Here is a 22,747-nt window from a genome sequence, read left to right as displayed (position 1 = left end):
ATAAGAAGAACCGCGTTAATGATTTTGATATTTGCTTATTTATGATGCTCATGACCACAAATATGTATAGTCCGCGACAGGTCGAGATGGCAATCGGGGGGGGGGGGGGGGGGGGGGGGATTATAATCACTTGGAGGGAAAAATACGACTGGACCACGGAACCGTCGATGCGCGAGTCTGCTCGCACTTGTCTGATTTTTTTTATTTTAAATTAAAGCTAGCCATATATTAATCATGCCCGCGTGGAATGGTGCCAAGAATACTGGCTGAATTTCCGCGCTGGACAGTCAGGCTGATCCGTTGCGCAAAAAATGAGCTTGTAGGTATAATACATATGATAATTAAATATATATTTATTATAAATAATATACATAAATGTAGGTATAATGATCATTTTACTGCACACCACAAAAACAGACACGGACAAATTACAAAAAGTAGAGGCTTATGTGAAATAAACATTACATATAATTATACGTTTATTTTGAATAGTATGGCTGGCGTGCCGCCTGACATTAAAAAGACAAACCATAAAAACTCTCAAGTATGATATGAACAGCTTACATTTATTCAGAAGCTACTTCGTAGTCTTGCGCAATAGTATGTTCTATCGATATTAGTAAAAAATAAATAAATATTTCAGTCTGTAATCGAACCGGAACATGGACTTTTCATTGATCGAGCTTAGCACGCAAGGCCACCGGGTCTGCCATATGGTACGTGACCTTACTGTAAACATAATTCGAAATGGACTTTATATTGAACGAAAATTATCATCAAATATTGGACAAGCAAACATAAGCAAATACATTTTTATTTTAGGGTTCCGTATCTCTATAGGGTTTGGGCTATAAGACCTATCTACCAACCAAATTACATGATTCTAGGTCAACGGAAAGTACCCCGTAGGTTTTCTTGACAGACATAATAGATAGACAGACGGACTTACAGACAACGAAGTGATCCTATGAGGGTTCCTTTTTTGCTTTTGAGGTGCGGAACCCTAAAGATTTGTAATACTTAAATGATTATTTCGTAGATGCCCATTAGTTATGTATACCTAGTACCCGGCAGCAACTACCCCGGTAGAACTTTTGAAAGAGATGACGATTTCGTAAAGCGTTGTCTCTGTCGTTGAGAACGGCGAAATGTCACATAGGAATGAGTGACAGAGCAGAGACGACGCTCTACAGAAGCAGAAATCTCTTTCTAAAGTTCGATGTGCAATATTTACTGCCGGTATCTTTACTAAGAATTAAGAAAATTCAAACAATCCTAATCTGGTAAGTCGCTAGGTATAGTACCTACGCGACAGGTTGAGATGGCAATCGGGGTATGAGGCGTGGGGACGCCCCGCAGACCGGAGTGTCAACCGTGCTATCCCGATTGCTATCTCGACCTGTCGCGCTTCTAACACTCGTAGCATAGCATAAACAGACAAAATTGAGGTCATAAAGCGGTTTACGAAGAGAATTGTACATTAAAATAAGTAAGTATACAAATTAATTATTATTAAACGCCACGGGCACGTCTTTACCAAATGTGGAGGTTTATGTCTTTGCAAATGAACATATCAGAATATCTTGCAGTGGCCAAGATTGCGATAAGTAGGTAGGTACAGACTACAGAGTAGGTACAGACTGCTGTGACGTCGTAAGCTGTGTGTGACCTGATATGGTACGATCTTAATGTCGACGCAGACAAATAAGCCACAAAAAGGAATTTCCTCTACAATGAGTAGGTAATGGGCATTAGGTCTGTAAAAATGTGATAAGGCTATTTAAGTAAGTAATTAGCATAGATTAATTATTATTATTAGTCTCGCTACGCTCTATAGATTTCTTCTGATCATTGGAGAACCTCGTCAAAACCAAACCAGTATACCTACTTACAGACCCTGAACATAATATAGCGCCATCAATTTGTCTCAAAGAAATCATGCACCAATTTAGCACCGTCCTGCGTCCATAATACACTACGCTGCCATCTTACCCTATCCCTAAGAATTTTAAATTTTTCAACCAAAGACCGAAATTTGTTTCGAGTTAAAAAGTTTTTGGTCTGACCTTTCATAATATTATGTAATGTTTATCTAAATATATAAAAGGAAAAGCTGACTGACTGATTGATCTATCAACGCACAGCTCAAACGACTCAAAGGATCGGGCTGAAATTTGGCATGCAGATAGCTACTATGACGTAGAGAACTGCTAAGAAATGGTTTTAGGAAATTCAACTCCAAATGGGGTAGAATAGGGGTACGAAGTGTAGTCCACGCAGACGAGCATAAGCTAGTAGGTTGTTGGTATATAATTATTAGGTCGCTAAAGGCAGTAGCTGTAATCGATATGTTGGTATAAATGATGTTATAAAAGGTTTTCACGTTAGTTTGTAATAGTTAAGTGAAAAGCGAGAGCGAAGCAAGCGTAAATTTTGAAAAATTACAATATTGACCAATTTATTTCAGTATGTTTCGGCGTCAGGTGCGATGGTACCGCTTGCACCACTTGAGGCTCCCGTTAGATGGATAGCACGAGATTGCTATGTTTGCTGCGCCTGCGTGCGGTGCATAAAAAAAAACTCTCCCGATGGATGTGTATAGATAGGTACGTAGATACTAGATGGATACCTAAGATCAGAAAATGATATGCAACCGTATTGAATCGTTCAAGCATAGTATTCTAGATCGTGTTACGCGAATAAAATAGCAGAAGTTTGCAAGTAGAGGATAATGTAAACAAACGACAACGGGATTTGTGCCCACTAACCCATAAGCTCTTATGTAGTTATGTACACAGATTGAGATCAGTGGTAGGTCTACAAAAGTTATAGTATGACAACTGCACGCTCTTATAATATTATATGAACAGCTAATCGATCAAACGGTTATTTAAGGCCCGGTCGTCATACTGTTTTCAACATCATCTCTTTGTTTAAGTAGGTAGACTAGTGGTGGAAATTCTAACGTAAGCGATTTGAAACGTAAGGTGTTAGAACGCAGACAGAATTCATATTTCAGTGACTCTCTTTAACTGTAGGTAAGTACTACACTATGGAAAGTGTCCATCAAATAACACTCATCCATACTCTATTTGTTATTGGATAAATTCGGTAACCAACTGATACAACATAATGATCTCTGTTAGACACTGATAGGGATTGTAGGTATACCGCGGCACGATTATTTTTTAGACAGTTTACGTGGTGCTGAGCTAGCTCTGAAAATGGGGCCGATTCTCTAGTACACAATCTCTAAACTAAACTAAATTAACTGGTCTAAATCTAGTGCTTTCCTTTTCCGCAAGCAACATTATTAAAGGGATAGCAATAGATTTAGACGTGATATTTTAGTTTAGTTTAGAGATTGTGTACAAAGGAATTAGCCACAATTATCTACCTACCTAGTTGGTAAAATGTAGGTAACATTTTCTAAACAAATTCAACTTTTTTCAAGGTCGCAGAACTTCAAACAAGCCGCAAGTAATTTCGAGCACAAAACTGCACACTATAAAAACGATTTCCTACTATCCAGTTAATTAAAATAAGCCTGAAGAGCGTTTTGACGTTCGAAATCGTCTCTCAAGTAAAAAAGTCGACATAACCGATGATGTGTAAACTATACGAGTTAATGTACTGCGAATCATTTTAGCATTGCATTTTGACCCTTGTAACTAGATTTTTAAGAGTCAATATTTTGAAAAGGCCAAATCGCAGTTCAACAGCCTGGGAGGTCAATGTCGTCGGCGACATCGACTACGTGACGTCATCTGTTAACACGTTTTTTAATGATTTCATCTGAGACAAAGAGATAATTTGCTGCTTAGGAGTGAATAATATATATCACAGCTTAAATAAATTGAAAGTAAGATAAAAGTTCACGGCCTAGTATAATTAAACATAAGACTTTTAGGCACGATAGTAAAACTTGATATTGGAATAGATAACTGTAAACCTACTAGGTATTTATTTTGACAAAATATTTCTATCCTTCTACTGTAGTCGGGTTAAAAGGATGTTACTAAAAGTAGATGCAAATATTACATGTTTTTTTAAATAAATCATGTGCCTAAGTTAAGGTGAAGTAGGTAGGTAGATATACCTACCTACTTGGTTGTTAACTATGAAGACCATTGAAGGCAATCCTTTAGATAAGTCTGATTTATTGATTTTTCTAACATAAGTAAGTATATTCTAATTTATATATCTGTTACTTACATTATTATCAGTCTGGACGATAAATATTACTTGACTAAATACATACCATATAACTGGTGTAAGTTATTGGCAAATTGGTAATAAATGATAACATTGTTTTAGGCTGCACCCATGCCCACCGTCCCTATCGGTCATTGAATTATCGCTTACAGTCATTGATCGATGTTGTAAATGACACTACAGTTATAATTTGGTACAATTGTGCACAATATATTAATGACATGAGAAAAAACCTAATTAATATCTTTGCGTGTGCAGATTCTGCAGAAGGCGGTAGGTATGTATTAGGTAGCTCTATACCTATTTGAGGCGGCACACATTGAATTTAATCACGGATGGACAAGACATATATAGATTACAAGTAGGTTCTTAAATGGAATGAACTCATGCTCGTCTAATATTCTTATTAACCAAGTGACGAGGTACTCTTAAGATGGAAGAGGGCTAACTTGGAAAGGCAGTTTTATTAAACCCATTCCCCTAATCGGTGTGCGGTGGCCTCACACGCGGCATCGTCGTATCGAAATGCTACATCGCTCGGCGGGTAGGTACCTACATGTTTTTGCGGTAAGGCTGTAACTGGTAACTAGCCACGGCCAAGCCTCTCACCAGAATAAATACAAAATTATAAATACTGAAATTAGTAACCAGAATACAGAACTCGGCAGAAAATATTGTACATCGACCTTTAGAAAGAGATAGCGAATAGAGATAGGAAATAGGTATAAGTGACAGAGACAACGCTCTACGAAGCCGAAAGCTCTTTCTCAAGGTCGATGTACAGTATTTCTTATCGGCTACTGTACCCCCTTTCCAGGAGGCGAAATCGATCTTGCGACCTCCCACTTATAAGCCCACAGCGTTCACCACTGTGTCAGGGAGCTCGTCAAAAAATCTAAGTATAAACGTCAAATTATAGTATGCAATAAAGGACATTCTAAACAATATATTATTATCTATTACGTTCAGCTATGAGCCACTATAGATATTAAGCTACATTTAAGGAGTAGGTACCTGGGTCTCGAGGAACCAAGGAGCATAAACTTTGGTCGGCTTCTTGGTTCCCCATGGGCTATGTAAACACTCTTATAAGTGTCATTTACCTCAGTAAATTTGTTGTCAATTAGTTACGTAAGTGTAAAACTTACAGGTGTAATCGTGACATTAGAGGCAGCAGTACGTCAGATTCTGCTGTCCTCATCACACATTCAGAGTTAAAAAAAGCACTTGACTTACAAGTGCCTACCTCGCACCGCACCCTTCCGTCCTGCCACATCCCTCTGCAGGCGTCTACTTCCCGTTGACCTAGAATCATGAAATTTGGCAGGTAGGTAGATCTTATAGCTGGCATTTGGGGAAAACCGTGAATTTAGGGTTAGATCACACAAAAAAATTAAATTGTGGTCATGAACTAATAATTAGTATTTTCAACTTTCGAAGTGAGTGACTATATCAAGTGGGGTATCATATGAAAGGTCTTCACCTGTACATTCTAAAACAGATTTTCATTTATTTTTATGCATCATAGTTTTTGTATTATCGTGCAAAATGTCGAAAAAATACGACTGTAGTACGGAACCCTCATTGCGCGAGCCTGACTCGCACTTGGCCGGTTTTTATTTAGATTTAAGTTTATTTAATAGAATTAATCTCTTTTTAACTAGCTGATGCCCGCGACTTCGTACGCGTGGATTTAGGTTTTTGAAAATCCCGTGGGAACTCTTTGATTTTCCGGGACAAAAAGGTCTTTATCTATACCCATGCAAAAAATCACGTCAATCCGTTGCACCGTTGCGACGTGATTGAAGGACAAACCAACAAACCAATAAATCAACAAACCAACAAACAAACACACTTTCGCATTTATAATAATGGTGCTGATTATTTAGTAAAGAAAATTCAGATAGTAAAATTCCTACTTTACAATTAAATATGTATTATCTTTTTCATTAGCTACATGAGTCCTTTCGTTCCGCGTCTTTTCTTAAAAATCCTGGGGGACTTCATGTTTTTCCGCAATAAAAACTCCTTATAAATAAAGATAATGGAGTAAATCGTTGATCAGTTGAGACGTCAGGAAGTAACAAACCACCACAAACACTTTAATGTAAAATAATGTTAATTTTAAACGAATTTAACCATTTACTACTTTTCTTTCGCCTTTAAATATGACCATTATGTTCAATCAACAATCAAATAAATGTGCATTTAAGATATACCTACTTAACGTGATTTCTCACGAAGATTTCATGATTACACTGACTGGCTTTAGACTGAGTGGGTAATTTAGTTCAAGATAAGCATCTGAATTAATATTACAACGATGATGTTTTGCGTTATACACACTAAATACTAATGGACTAAGAGTCAGCGCGTGTCCGACCTTCGTTATTTTATAAAAGCTGAAACTGCCTATTGTTTCCAACACTGCGAAGAACGTTTGTTTGGATCATGGTGGCTTTGGGAGATAACAGCTAATAGAGGTGTAAAAAAATAGACTTAAGTGGAAAGTCTACTTTTTTAATATGTTCTTCAGAATAATATTCTAGAAATCACGTCATGCATTGCAATAATGAAATAATAATAATATAATAGAAGAGTAGCAATATTTTATATAGGTAATTAGACTTTGACTAAACAATATGAAAATAATGTTTGATTAGTACGAGACCAAAAAGTGTTTGAAACACTTCATACGGTCAATAACACTGAACAAAAGCCTGTGGATGTGTGAGTCGTGTGAGGAGTGAATAGCAGTTTTGGGACCATGATGTCATTTCACTTAGCCACATTAAAATATAGTTAGTTTTATAAAAAATACAATACCTATCGATTTCATATTGGCTTCGTCTTGGCAACGAGAATGAAGAACGCATCCCCTTAAATACTTTAGTCTGAGCCCAGGCAAATATGTGACACCAAGGTAGGTAACGTTAAACTGTCAAAATTAAAGGGAGTAATCCATAGTTATCAAACGCGTTATCAAATTAATAAGTTAGTAATAATTTAGTCAAATTAGTAACTTTAATCCAAAAAATGTGACACCAAGGTAACGTAAAACTGTCATAATTAAAGGGAGTTATTTCCATAGTTATCAAACGTGTTATCAAATCACGACGTTGTCCCGTTTATACTTGGTAGGTATACTAGGTATTATAGAATTACGCATACCTAATTAAACTTGAAAAGTTATCCAATAATCTTGAAAAGTAATCTCTGTTTCCTTCCTTTATGTCAAAGGTGGCAGTTTTCTTCAAACTACTATCGTACTAAGTACCTACTTGTAGATAATAAGTAGTAACACCAATCACTCAAAATTCTATTGTTATGAAAGGTTTTTAATACCGTGACATTTATATTACCTGTCACTTGTGCTATAAAGTTTGGAAATCTGCAATATGGAGTCGACTTCACCCATTTAACGCAATAACTTTAGATTATACTTCTCATTTTGAGAGGAGGCCCGTATCGTAGTTGGCCGGCGATAGGTCGATGATGAAGATGATTAAAGTGTTTGTACTACAGACGGCATTGTCCGTTCTTCGTAACATGACGCGTGCGGCGTGAGAAATATTATGTTGGCACTATTGCAAATCACACAATAATAAACCCTAAGTCCTAAGGAATAAAGAAACAAAGCAATGGTGCCCACATATCTATTACTCCACGCGTCAAGTTAAGATGAACGGACATTAGTGTAGAACTGTGGCGAGGCGGTTAGGTACCATAATTTTTTTACAAAAAAATAAAAACCGACTTCGTTACACAAACACTAAAAATTGAAAAATAATTTAATTTATTACCGAATATGTTATGTATACAAGAGTTAATAAAGTACCATAATAATACTTTTTGGTGCCGGTGCCAATTAGCTTTAGCTGCGCGAATCGTCTAGACTTCATATTTTTATGGGACTCCACAATGGCACCGACCCCAAAAAATATTATTATGGAACTATATTAACTCTTGTATACATAATATATTCGGTAATAAATTAAATTATTTTTCAATTTTTAGTGTTTGTGTAACGAAGTCGGTTTTTATTTTTTTTGTAAAAAAATTTTATTTCACAATTTTTAGTGGCCCCATGGAATTATGCTATGGCTGGTTAAAAATCTACTGTTTACTAAGCTATTACACTGATCGCGAGCAATTTACTCTTATCCGTTGAGGAGTTCCAGTATCTATCTTCGAAGATGTTCATCAGATCTTCACCAAATTGAAATGGGACCAACTTTGAAGTATACTCTTTCAAACAAAAAAGAATTTTCAAAATCGGTCCAGGCGTTTTCGAGTAATCGGGGAACATACATTAAAAAAAAAAAAAAAAAAAAGATTCCGACGAATTGAGAACCTCCTCCTTTTTTGGAAGTCGGTTAAAAAGAGAGTTCGGGTGATGAAACAGATTAGGTAGCTATACGCGGACGAAGTCTCATGTAAAAAGTTTGTCATTTTACTTGGTCACTGTATAGTTTAGCAACGTGTGTCTATCTATTTAAAATTTTGTAATGCTTGTTTCTTGATTATTTATGTGGGACACCGATCAGGTAGGTATACCGGCTCTCTACCTCAGTACAGTAATTACAGTCACAAAATTGATGCAATAGTTTACTTATAAAGGCAAAAAAAATAGGAATGAGGAGTTGCGCGACCAAATTCCTCTCTAATACGGCATGAACGCAGGCAAAGATCGGGAGTGGACCCTTTACTGCGTGACTTTCACTTCTATGCCTCATGTGTTGAAAGTCATAAGCGGCAAGCAAATATAAAGCCATGAGAAAAGGCCATAGAGCTGTTAGTACCTATACACATATTCACATTTTTAAGCCTTTATTTTTAACTAGCTTATGCTCGCGACTTCGTTCGCGTGGTCTACAAAAATTTCAAGCCTTTAAAGGGCCAAATTTCAACCCGATCCGTCCAGTAGTTTGAGCTGTGCGTTGATAGATCAGTTAGTCAGTCACCTTTTCCTTTTATACCAAGCTCCAAGTCTAAAAGTAACTTATAGACTTGGAGCCTGTGAGGGCCAGGCCTTCTTTATATTATAAAAGTTGAAAGTTTCTATGCGCGTTGTCCCCAGAGGGGAATGATTGGCGACTATGTAGTTTGAAATTTGGATCATAGTGGCTTTGGCAGATAACAGGCAACAAAGGCGTATTAAATCTTTCGTCATTAGAAATTTTAATTAGAAATCACGTCATGCATTGCCAGACACTTATTTGTCTGTTGTCTGGTAGGGGGCATAGAAACTTTCAGCTTTTATAAAATAAAGAAGGTCTGGCCCTCACAGGCTCCAAGTCTATAAGTAAATTTTATCTATTCGTTTGAACACCATCTCCTCTCTGTTCCGTGGAAACATTTACTGATAATACAATTTTTCTTAAGTTGGGTACCACACAACCCTTGCATGACATTCTAGACTAAATAAATACGTAATTATTATTTATCTGGCAATGCGTTCAAGTGTCCAATATAAAGGGAAGTTAAACTTTACCTATAAGGGATGTTGTAATTAACGTTAAACGGAAGTTCAATAAAGTATTAACTTCTTGAAATCGGAATGCTTGGAACGCAAAACACGGAAGTAGACTTGAAACATTTAAGTAAGTATTCAAAGGATGACACACGAAAATATACTGAATAAAATATTCCAATGAATATTGTAGCTATACCTATAGTTTTAGAAAAACAGTTAAGTAAATAATATAATGTGATCACGGTTAGCAATTTAAGTAAGTTTACTGTCTGACCGAAAAGCTACAGCATAAGTAAGGAAGGCAGACACAGACGAGTTGGCGAAAAAAGCGATGAGTCAGACTCCGCAAACACCTGACCTTTACGACAATCGGATAGGTCAATTTGTTCTGATATTATATCTTGCTATGCTACAAGCTGAAAACTTGAGACAAGTTATTGTATATACAGAGTGTAACCAGAAGGCTAGCAAAAACCTAGTTGTTATTGTTGTACTACCTAAACACAATCCAATAGCAACTATCATTTGCCCCATTTTGTAGTTTTAGTGATTTAGTATTTTTTAAACCCGCAAGGTATAGCGTGCAAAACACGAATCCTGCCTCGGAGTCAATCCACTCCACTCGGAGTCAATGCCTCGCCTACGACGCGGCATTAACTCCGAGTGGCCTACTTACGCAAAGTTCGTTGACCTCTAGCGTCAGTCAGATGCTTTATATATTATCGTAAACTTTTACAAAATAATAGGATTTTTATATAATTTTTGTGGTATCATATCAGTAATCACCAGTACTATCAACTGTCTTCATTTTTGCTAGCGTTCTGGTTACATCCTGTATAATTATACACATGGTCCACTAGTTTACATCAGTAACCATACGAATTCTATGGCAATTGATTTACTTACATTATCAATAAGTAATTTGCTTATTCTCATTTCTATCTATACTCTAAATTGATTCGTCTAACTTTCTTTTGGAAGAATTCAGAATAGAAGGTACTTACCAAAGCTGGAGAATCCAAGGGTCCAGCAGTATTGGACCTGGTTCTTCGTCGGTCGCTTTCATGATCCGACGGGCGATGATCGCTCTCTCTGTCTGAAGAGTTGTAACGTCTCTTTTCTTCGCGGTGATCTTTGTATCGCCTATCTTCTTTTGATGTTCTTTCAAATCTGTGAAATAGTTATAGATTACAATTTGACCATCAAATTTTAAATTATGTGATTTTTATTGTTTTGGACAAACTAATGGATAATTTATGTGACTTATCCTCCCTTCTAACCTAAAGTAGAATAAATTAGTCCACTACACCAACACCTAGACCGGCAAAAAAATAGTTCAAAGTTAAATGAACTGTGAATGATGACCTCTAATGGTATACCTTACTGAAGTAAGATTCAATTAAACATACCTTCCCTCAAAATCAGAATCTCTGTACTTGTCTTCCCTCCTCTTTTCTGTACTCTCGCGGGGGTCTGACCGCCTGTATCTGTCTAGATCTTCTCTCGATCGTTTGTATTTCTTTTCTTCTTTAGGATCACCTCGTCTTCTCACATCCAGGTCACTTGGCTCCGGGTCTGTGTACCTAGCAATTACAAAAATTGTAAAAACCAGGCGTTACAAATTAGGCCTTTTTATGATAAGTATCAGGGAGCGATCGAGTTTCACTCGGCGTCTTTCAACTTCTTCCCAAGTGATCAAAACTGTCTAAACTCAGTGATGAAACCTGTCCAAATAAACTTGGAAACTAAAACATAAGCCAAATTCAAATTTTCATATAAATCATTAGAGCCGTTACCGAGAAGTCAAACTTATACAACAACACTTGCTCCTTTGAGCTAAAATTCAAGTTTTTGCTGTGTAGTTAATACATCTTGATCTATTATTATTGACCTTTATAAATAAATGTTTGATAGAGCGGTTACCTCCTATATTCAGGGTCGTCTTTGGCAAGATGTTCAGGGCTCTTGAGCACCCGAGTGCGAGTTTTTGGCTGGATTACTTCTTTCTCTTTCTTGCTCTTCTTTGAAGAGTCGCGAGAGAATAGCTGTTTCATCTATTAAAATAAGAGTAAAAAAATTACAACAACAATACATTTTATTAATAGAATACATAATTATGTTAGGTATATTAAAATATTTACAGGTATCCTAAAATACTTTCTTGTATTCACTGTTCTAATATTTACAGTCACATGAATCTAATAATCTTTATAATTTTGTTTTATGTATAGCTTGTGGTAAATATTATATTCACCACAAGCTATATATCCTTAAAATAACTGAGACAGTCCCGTCTGAATTGGTTCAGAAGTTTTAGCGTGATGCCTACACGGACAAACAAATTTTTAAGTACCTACTAATTTAAAATTAACTGCTTACCTTTTCAAGTCCAGAAAGCTTTTTGATTGCTTTTGGTGGCTTCGCACTGACTTTATCGTCGTGTTTGCTCGGGCTTTTATCATAGCGATGTACTTTGGGCGCTAGCAATGAACTATCTTCAGCACTTCTGTCTCTTGGAATAAAATCTTTTCTATTTTTTTCCCTGTAACTTCTGTAGTTAGCCAAATGTTCTCCGTTTGCATATATTTGTTCACTTGGATAGTTATCTTCTGTGTGTTGCCTTTCGCTGGCCAAAAATAAAGACGTATTGTGCGCTTCATCATCACTTTCATGACGTTTATGCCTGGACCTATGGATTTCTCCACTTGAGTTATGTCTAAAGTCATTCTCGATACCAGAATCAACCAAACGACTATCAAAATCAAAACGTCGCGGAGATTTTTCTTCTCGGTAGTAGTCTCTGCTGTCACCCGAATCATGACGACGTATACTGGCATGATTCTTGAAGTCTCTTTCTTTACTTTTCACACGGCGTAATGAATTATGATATGACTCGTGTTTTGCATTATAGCCAAGATTAGCATAGTCATCTTCTCTCTCTTGAGCTATTTCAGGATTGGAAGCATAATGACCTTTCCTTTTACCAAACCAATCATCTTTTAATTTGTACTTTTGTCCACCCTGGACAAGATCATGACTAGACGTAAAGTTTTTTTTCACTCTGTACTTCTTCTCTTTGTACTCATCTGGGGATGATATAGGTTTTCCAGGATTAGATTCTAGACTAGGCGGTTCATATTCAGGTTCTGGAGGAAATACTTTTCTCTCTTCTTTATATCTGGCTGGTCCTAAATTGTCAATAAACTCACGCCTGTCTATTTCACCTATAGGAACTTTTTGAAAAGATCGCGATTCTGTATTATATTTAATATTTTGACTGTCGGTGTCGTATTTATAATCTTCTGCTATGGTACTTTCAAAACCATCTCTTTCTAACGTATGTCGATAATATTTTACTGTATCATTAACATACTTTTCCGTTTGCTTCATACGTTTTTCTGCTTCGTAAATAGGATCATTTTCAACAATATATTTAGTAATAGGTTCGTTTACATTAATTCTCTCGCGTTCATATCGTCTTGCATTTAAACGAGACTCTAAAAGCTCTCGTCTGTGGCTCAGTTCATTAAAATCTAAGTCTGTTTTAATATCAGATTCATATGTTCTTTCATGTTTCTTTGTGTCCATTCCATCTGCTCTCCCTCTGTAACTATGGATAGGTTTACGGTTTTCAGATTCTTTTTCTGTGTAGCCATTAGCATAAGTTGGTTCAAAGTCTTCAAAGCTCATTAGTTTATATTCTCTGAACCTTGGCCTTATTGGTGATTCTTTAATATTAAAACTATTGTTAATATTGTAACCACTATCATTATTTTTGTGATCGTAATCATTTATTCTCTCAGCGGAATATTTATACCTTTCCTCATAGCCAAGACCTTCATCTTCATCAGACAGATTACCATACTTATCTCTAGGAGGAGAAAAAGTTTTGTGCATTATTTGTTTAGGAAATTGAGGACGAATATCACCGTTATCTCTAATAACTTGAGCATAAACGACACCTTTATCTGTCATTCTATTTACAGGACTTGGTGCTCTTTCAGGACTTGTAGCCCTGATAAACAGATTGGGATCAGGACTAGCACTTGGCTTTGTATATGAAAATGGTTGATTAATATTGGAGCCGTTTGACAGTGAAATTAAATGAGACTTTGGAGGCGATGAATGTTGATCTTCCTTAAGTATTCTTACAAAATGATCAACAGTATGACCTCTAGTTAGCGGTGGTTTTTCCGGTGGCTGTTGACTACTATGTTTCATCTCAGTTTCACCATAAACGTCTTCTTCAAGTTTTCTGATACTGTCTTTGATTTTGTCTTTCACTTCAAAGGGAGCTTCTTTTATTTTGGTTGTGTCAATTTCATCAATAAGATGGATCTTTTTTATTTCAGTTGTGCGTTTAGGTGTTTCTGTAATTGGTGGAGATGGTTCTTTCTCAGAGGATTTTTCTCTTTTTAGTCGAGGAGGTTTTTCAATTGGATTTACTTTCTTGCTATCTATCGAAACTTGACAATCAGATTTCCCGCTTTCTTTTTCTGAAACTTTTTCTTTATGTAATAAATCTAATGGTGAAATTTTTTTGAAGTAGTCTTCACGAGGCGAGCTTTCAATTATAGGTGAAAGCTGTGTTTTTTTATTTCGTAACGATTTAAGAAATTCTTCTGTTTCACTTCCCGATCTTTTACGTATTGGTTTAGTTTTATTAAGATTAGTGTTTGACTTCAAATCTGTCACGTCACTTTTGCTCCTTTTCACTATAACAGCAGGTTTAGTAGTAACAGCAACTGGTGCATCAGGACTTTTGGTTCGTTGGGCTCTTCTGAAAATAGTTGAAAGTGACGTTCGTTCCTTTTTTCTTTTTGAACTTACATCACTAGTTGACCTTCCAAGTGGAGTTTTACCAGTATCTTCAGGAGAGCCACCGTCGTCACTGTTCCTTCTGGTAGATTTATCTTCTCTAAATTTTCTTCTATGGGGTAGGGAGAAGAATTTATCTGGCGGATGATCTGCTGTGCAAGTGACACTTTGTGCCTGTGCAATAACTTTGTTAGCTTCTTCTATTAGTTCTTGTTCGGATAGATGTGTAAAAGGTTCTTTTCGTATCGATGGTGGCTGGTCAGATGAGGTACCCCGCACACGCGGTTTACCTGAAAACAAGCAACAGAGTAAAATTTGTGAGAAGAAAGTAATTTGTTCAAAATGGCATGTTAATAATTATTACGCTAAATTTAAAAGTTTTAGCGATTAGAGAGGGAAGTTATTCATTGGCAAAGCATACAGAGAACATGAATATTAAGTGAAATTTTAATTTATTAAAGTGATTGTTATTACAAACAAAAAGAACTATGTTGTTAACTAAGTATGTGAAAATTAAATGTTTGGTTACGATGTTAACGGCAATGGAATGTCTGTAATAATTTCAGAACTCCACGACAATAGTTTTGTCTTTCAAAATTATTCGTCTTATATGTATATTTATTAATTGATTCGATTTTGATTCGGTGACAGGTATGAAACAAATTATATTAGGTATGTATTAAATCCAACAAACATTTCTTTTATCATAAAATTGAATATACAAAATTGAAATTGTATTAATTTCCGAACAACGAACACCTATTGCCATTATTATGTGGATTTAATTTGTTTAAGTTTTTTCAATCATAATACGAACCAAAAATGAAATAATTTATAGAAAATATTACAATAAGACTAAGTATTAGAGATGCCTCGTGTCTCAGAATACATAATAGTAGAATGGCTCGTGTGATGGTCTAAACGTGGTTTCTGCGTTCACTGATCATTATTCAATTATGTCCGGTTTTGTATGCAAAGATTTTATTTTCAAGTTTTTATCAAATCGAACAAATAAAGGTTTTTTTGTGTGCGAATCTTCAACCAATCAAGAACGGGCCTACTTATCTTAATTATTGTTGTCGTAATGTTTTTTTAAAACTGTCAACAAAAAGGTGTTATTTTATAGCTTTGTGATGGTTTGTCTGCCCAATTATGTGGGTCGATTTTGACGCGGTTAATTTTGTTCAAACGAATATACTTAATTAAATGAGTAGAACTATCTTAGCTATGCGTTTGTTAAGTCAATTATGTAAAACTAAGCTTTTAAACCATAATATAATTATCGCGTTCTTTAAAGAATAAAGTAGGTATGTAGTAGGTATGTGAATAAGAGCCTCTGTGCTTACACCGTGAACATGCTACAGCCAGCAATAAATATGATTGACTCCTGTACTATTTACTATACACTATTAATTACTCTCACAACAAAAAATAATAGACGAAGACGATCGATTATTATGACAATCGAAGTGCACAGCTTCGCTCGCGTTGAACTCTTTTGTACCGATTAACTCAAAAGGAATCTACATAGACTATAGTATCGAAACGAGATGGCAACCGGGGAGGGAACGCCCCGCACACCCACACAGCCACCGCGCTAACCCGATGCGGACGAGCACAAGTGATGTGAGGGTGTGCGGGGCATCCCCCCCCATCTCAACCTGTCGCGTACTATACATATATATTTTAATTAATGTATAAAAATAAAAATCTAATAAATATGTAAAATACAAATTGCCGAATTCTGCCTGAAAAGGCGAAATTTATTCAATAAAAATTACGGATTGATTTGACTGAATTTCAACTGAGACCTTACCAATCTAAATGCATTTTATATGCTTTTATTTTCACTTTTCAGTGAGTACCTATTAATACATACTGTGAACTTTTACTTTTTTGGTCACTGGAAAAGAGTGCCTAAGATGACGAATAGCTCTCTTTATCAGAAGGACTAAATACTTAGATTTTTTAATCGGACATCAAATACGGGATGGGATTCCTTTAAAATGTTAGAGTAGGTAACCTAGTGGATGTTGATTGCAGTAATATTACCTAGTATTAAGGGGCACGGCAGTGCCTCCGCCAAGACGATATCTTATTCTATTTTAATGAAAAAAAGGAGATTTTTTTGAAGATTTGTACTGTCTATCGATTAGAATATTACTATTTAGAATAGAATTTCAATTTAAAGACTTTAAAATGTCAAGATATTTTATTGTAAAGCGACAAGGTATCTATAGAATCTTATTTGAATGCCAATATTTAAAACTAATCAATTCTTTACGTTAATAATATGTTTAGTATTTTAGAAGTGTTCACTGTTCAGAATACTTTATAAGATGTGCGGGCGAAGGAGTGGGCACGCGCTATTGTGATACAAATCTATGAGTGACTGTGCTTGTTTCGTAAAAAATACAAACAAGGAAATTAGCATCTTTAAGGCAATCTTCACTTTGAGTATAAAACCGAATATAAAATCTTGTTTTACAATGAGATTTGTACACCGGCATATTATTATATTCTGTGGTACCGGCGGCGTGTCGTCGGAGCGTCATGTAATGATCATGGTTATTTTTAGCAGCTTTCGGCGAAAACAACTTCTGTAAAGTTTTTGACTTAATCTTAGTACGGCTTCGTTTTTTTGGAGTTGCGTGCGGAGTTGCTGTTCAATAATTTGATTTGGAAGGTTTTAATTATTTACATTTCATCTTATCAACACATTTGAGTAGGTAAGCGGTCTTTATTAAGATGTTGCCCGTGACTCCGTCCCCATGAATTTAGGCTTTTTCAAAATCCCACGGGTCTGTATTAATTACAGCATACTCCAAATAATAAATTAAAGGATAAAATAATTTTTAGAACGTCTAGATAGGAATAGTGGTTAGTAAATAATTTTTGTCAGTAGGTACCTACAATTAAATTTTTGAAACAAAACCGAATTTGCTGTCAGACGTAGCTTGCTTATATTTGCTTTATATTGCTTGTTTATAATTTATATTTCAACACGCAGCCGAAACGTGCCTCGATAAGGATTCAAGCGGCGTTTAATTTAAGAAGCTTTTAGGAGACATTAGAACACAAAATACTTATACTTATCTGGCATCTTTAGTATATTTACGCGTTAAAAATAAGAAGTAGGTACAGCTAAAATATGTCGTTTTCAGAGAGTAACGTAACCCCCCGTTCCCACTTGTCGTTTGTCGAGCCCGGATTTAAATCGGACGTTCCAGTGGCAGAACATTTTATATGAACATAACATAATATAAACCGATTTTGTGTCAAAATGTACTGCCACTGGAACATCAAGCGACAAACGACAAGTGGGAACGGGGGGTTAGTTCTTAGTCAAAAATGGTCAAAAAATAAGAAGAGACTGAAATATAACGTTATTTTAAGAAGTTGGATATAATAACTAACTTAACTGTAGTGCTAATAGAGATAGTAGTTTAGGTATAGGCAACGTATAAATTTGAAACATACATTTGTACGAAAACGCCAATAGTGAACGTCCAAATATAGAGAACATAATAATATTATACGTCCAAATAGGTAGGTACTTGCTTAGATATGACTACGCTACACGTTTATCGTTTGTTACAGTTATTATTCGAGGTGCAAAAATCAGCTTCGCCTACGCATCTTAGTCATGAAAATCAATAAAAATACTTACTCTTTGATACCCAAAAACGGTATACAGGAAAAGTATCTACTACAGATGAAGTCATTACTTGGAAATAGCTACAGTAAACAAGAAAGCCATCCCTACATTTGGTTCTATACTCTATAGTCTATATAGATAACTAGGTAAGTGATACACTGACATAAAACATAATTTAACCGGCTTTCGAGGTAGGTACCCATACTGTCTGCAAAACAGTTTATATTTCTAATATTTGCGTTTTATTTACGTAAAGTTACGGTCAATTTTCGCCATTTATTTTGTCTAAAACTGGATTCCTTAACAGTAAAGACGAGTTATTTAGCTATTGACATATATTTTTACATACCTATATAACGTTATTTTACGGTATATACTGAAATAATAATTTAAAGAATTCGCGGTACTAAAGGTAGGTCTGGTGGGAGGCTTCGGCCGTGGCTAGTTACCACCCTACCGGTAAAGCCGTGCAAGCCAAGCGATTTAGCGTTAAGGTACGATAACGTGTAGAAACCAAAGGGGCATGGGTTAAATAAAAACTGCCATACCTCTTCCAGGTTAGTCCGCTTCCATCTTAGACTGCATCATCGCTTACCACCAGGTGAGATTGCAGTCAAGGGCTAGATTGTATCAGAATTTTTTAAAAAATCGAGTTGCAAATAATTTGTTCCTTCTGCTCATAGCAGACCGATAACAATAGTTGCAATAAGAAAATATTAAGATCTTCAAAATTAGTTTATATTAAAAATTATATATTATAATTATGTAATTATTTATATAATATGGTTATCTATAAAAAAATTCGGTTGACAAATATTCGCAAAGATTCGCAAAATACAAAATAACAAATGAAAATCCGTACAGAGATTATACTACTTAGTAAGGTATAAATATAAAACATTAGGCTCATAAAAGAGTGGTACATAAGTATTTATAAAATCGAAGTATCTCTCTCATATCCATAAATTTACACTTAATCAAACGATTCCTTACACTTATTTCTGGTTTCAAGGTAAGGTTTTGGACCTTAAGAGGGCATTAGGAGGACGTTTACCTTCCAATTTATATTTTCTAATCGAAATAAAAACTGGTACTATTAACAACTTGTGAAGGAGTTTTCAGAAACTTATAAACTCAGGGTGGTTTTAAGATAATAATATATTATGTACACTGCAGTATCCAGACAAAACTTATGCTTATGCAGTATAGCTAATAGTAATAAATTTCTTTCGTCAATGTAATGGTTATACATGTTAACGATGGAGAACGAGATTTTGTTGTATTTCAGTTAACAATAATTAATGAATCGCTGATTATATGTTATACAGCCCTGTAGCCTAGAAGTGGACACAATAAGTATGTTTATTTTTGTTTCTATACGAAGGCAGTCGCCTTTTTGTGGAGTTTCTTCATATCTCATGTACTTAATTAAATAAATTTAAATTTTCAAACACATATTATAGGATATTGACCATGTACTGTCATAAATTTAACTTGCTTGAATTCACGAGTATCTCTTAGTGACTCTCCTTGATCCCTTTAGCCATATTTTATATCGCGTAACGACTACTCTGCCGTCCTCAAGCTAAAACGTCGTTAACCAACATTTGGCCAAATTTGACTTTTTAACGCTATCTTACTCAGAATTTTTTTTTCTATCGACCAATCTAACCGGTATTTTACTAGCTGCTGTAGTTTTTGAAATAGCAATATGAAGAACGTCGTTAAATAACTACTTGTTCACATGATAACATAACTTAAACGCATTTAACTAACATTTGCCAGTCTAAAATGTCTCAAAGCAGGTTTTTTCTTAAATTCCTTAACTAAAATGTCTTTAAAGTCACTTTACACATTTTTAATTAAGCTTTTCTCCAAAATGATGGTGCACTATTCCATAACTTAAATGTCTTTTAACGAAAATGCTAGACTAAAATGTCTTTAATGACACATAAACGCGTTACAGCTTAGTGATATTTTGCAAAAAAATATTGTTTACTATCCTAAAATAACTCTATCCCGCAATACATAACTTTAATGTCTCTAACTATTCCCGCATCTCGCGAGGTTGTGACTTTCTTCTTCTTGCAATGCCGTCTCCTATCGGAGATTAGCAATCATTAGAGCTATCTGCACCTTGGACACTGCTGCTCGAAAAAGAAATCGGGTACTCTTCCCATACCATTGGCGTAAATTCTTAAGCCACGATGTTCTTCTACGGCCTGGTGGTCTTCTGCCGGCTATTTTCCCCCGAATAATGAGCTGAAGGAGGTCGTATTTGCTATTTCTCATAATGTAGCTGGAGTAGGTACTCCAATTTCCGCACTTTTATGGTCTTCAGGATTTCAAGATCTTTACTTAGCCTTTGTAGTACAGTTGCATTTTTGACACGAGGTACCCATGAGGTTCTCAACATTCTTCTGTATACCCACATTTCAAAAGCTTCTAACTTTGACTAGTGCATCTGCGAGATGTTTCTGTAAACGCCTTGTGGCATTCAATCAAACGTTTGCACCAATAGGCAAAATAACCAATGAGTTCAAACCTCTCACTGTACTCTGGAATGATAGCATAGCGGGAAGAAAACAAGAGGACATAATGCCAGCTTTTTATCATTTTCTCCTGCGTCACAGGCGTGTTGCGCATATTCATCTAAGGCTGGATAACTGCAGCTCTCGAAATTAAAAATTGGCTGGTTTCCTCGTTACTCGTATACATGATAAACAGCGATTTGATTTGTGCAGAAATATTGACGCTCTACTACTTTGAACCTGGTCATACATTCATGAGCTGTGATCAGGTTCACCACCAGGTAGTGCTTGCTATGAAGAAAATTGTATGATTTTATGGATTTTGTAATGTCGCAATTATTATTATAGCTGACCTAGGATAGTGCTTGTATTTTATTTATGAATATTGAGGATAATTTGGATCCCATGGTTTTTCTCGGTTCACTTCTACAAACGGGCCCACAAAGGACGATGGTAACTCAAGAAAGAGTCATAAAATTCATCATCATGAAAGAGTCATGAAGCTGGCTTGACAGGGGAAGTTGGAAAAAATATTATTAGGATTACGATCAATCACAAATAGATACAATAAAACTAATTATATACATCAATATGCTACTCGTAATATCTACGTACAATAATTAACCTCGAAAAACAGATATAACTCCTTAACCTGTGTACCCTACTTAGCCATGATAGTTTTCCTTTGAAATTGATTAGGTATATTATATTATACTACTGCTGTGAATTTTTTCACGTTCCTATATACAACCATTTAACTGACTGGGTGGACACTTGACTCTAATAAAAATTAGCACTTTAAAACATCATATTTTACAACGGATCTAGAAATCGAAAAATGATGTTCCCACACCCACAGTATTTTTAAAAGACCTATTCAACGATATCCCACACTATGGGGTAGACGAGAAAAAAAATTCACCCCCACTTTACATGTAGGGGAGCCACTCTAAAAATAATATTTATCACAATTTTATTTCACCACTTTGTCGGCGTGATTAATGTTTATACCCATGCCAAATTACAGATCTCTAGCACTATTACCTACTATTACTATAAGTTTTAACAAAATAAGAGACTACTTTCGGACTGTTGCTCTTTCAATTGTTGTAGTTACCGTTACTTTCATTGGAAAACCTCAAATATTTATAAACAATGCTAACCTAAAACGTCGCTACGGTTCGATCATTTGCAATAAACCACATTTTAGTTTAGCAATGCTCCCCAAAAAACGCTACTGTAAACAAATCATTTCTATTGTTCTAGACTAAAATGTGTTTAAATTACAAAAGCCGCATTTAAGTGTTATGTTATTGATAGTTTTAAGGATCATAACCTAACATACAATGTCGTTAAAGTCTTTTAGAGTCATTTTACTTTAGTAATTATAATTTTTTTTTAAGTGTCGTAAAAAGATAAAAAAAGTAAATGCAATCCAAGCCTTAAACGTCTTAAAGGGTAATCTAACGACATTTAAGTTATGTAAATACAAGCCGTTGTTAGAAAAAATGCTAGACTAAAAAGCCAAAACTGTCCTGCTTTAATTATTATTTACTCTAGAAACTTAAAAATACAGCTATTCAAAAGTGCTCTGTTTGCTCTACATTTTCATAGTTTCAAGTTTTGTATACGTTTATTAGTTATCAAATGGCATCATTTCTTTATAAATTCGCGCTTTTTTGATCATATCTCGAAACTTGGTTGTGGTAGTTAACGACACTTTAGCTTTAGGACGGCAGTACTACGAGTCGTATTGGACACGTTTCCATCGCTCGTTGTGTGTTTCAGCCTTTACTGAGTTGCTTATATAATACGTAGCTGAGCAAAACTTTGTATCGCTGCTATAAAATATTACTGACCGCACGTCAAGGGTCATAAATTTGGAAAATGCCTTCAATAAATCTGCACCATTATAGTATGCATGCATGAGAAGGGATCGAAGCGAATGGCCGATTCCGCGGAGGCTAAATGTGTTTCATTAATTTAATGCATTTAAATCGCGTATTAAAACTTTTTCGTCACGAAATTATTTTCAACCAAGTTTCGTTG

At 35.5% G+C, this 22,747-nt stretch overlaps 1 protein-coding gene across 1 annotated transcript in view; it reads right to left on the bottom strand.

Moving 5' to 3' along the window:
* The window catches only part of blo (bloated), a 72,619-nt gene that overhangs the window by 5,290 nt on the left and 44,582 nt on the right, over nt 1-22,747 (bottom strand). The window contains exons 4-7 of the mRNA XM_034969965.2: nt 12,071-14,799; nt 11,615-11,745; nt 11,101-11,274; nt 10,696-10,861 (exon numbers count right to left, since the gene is read on the bottom strand). Of these exons, the coding sequence (XP_034825856.1) occupies nt 10,696-10,861; nt 11,101-11,274; nt 11,615-11,745; nt 12,071-14,799 (3,200 nt within the window). The remainder of the gene's footprint in view (nt 1-10,695; nt 10,862-11,100; nt 11,275-11,614; nt 11,746-12,070; nt 14,800-22,747) is intronic.

This window comes from Maniola hyperantus, chromosome 7, assembly GCF_902806685.2.
Source record: "Maniola hyperantus chromosome 7, iAphHyp1.2, whole genome shotgun sequence".
Lineage (NCBI taxonomy): Eukaryota > Metazoa > Arthropoda > Insecta > Lepidoptera > Nymphalidae > Maniola > Maniola hyperantus.
The sequence above is the reverse complement of the archived record's forward strand: the minus strand, read 5'-3'. Positions and strand labels throughout refer to the sequence as shown.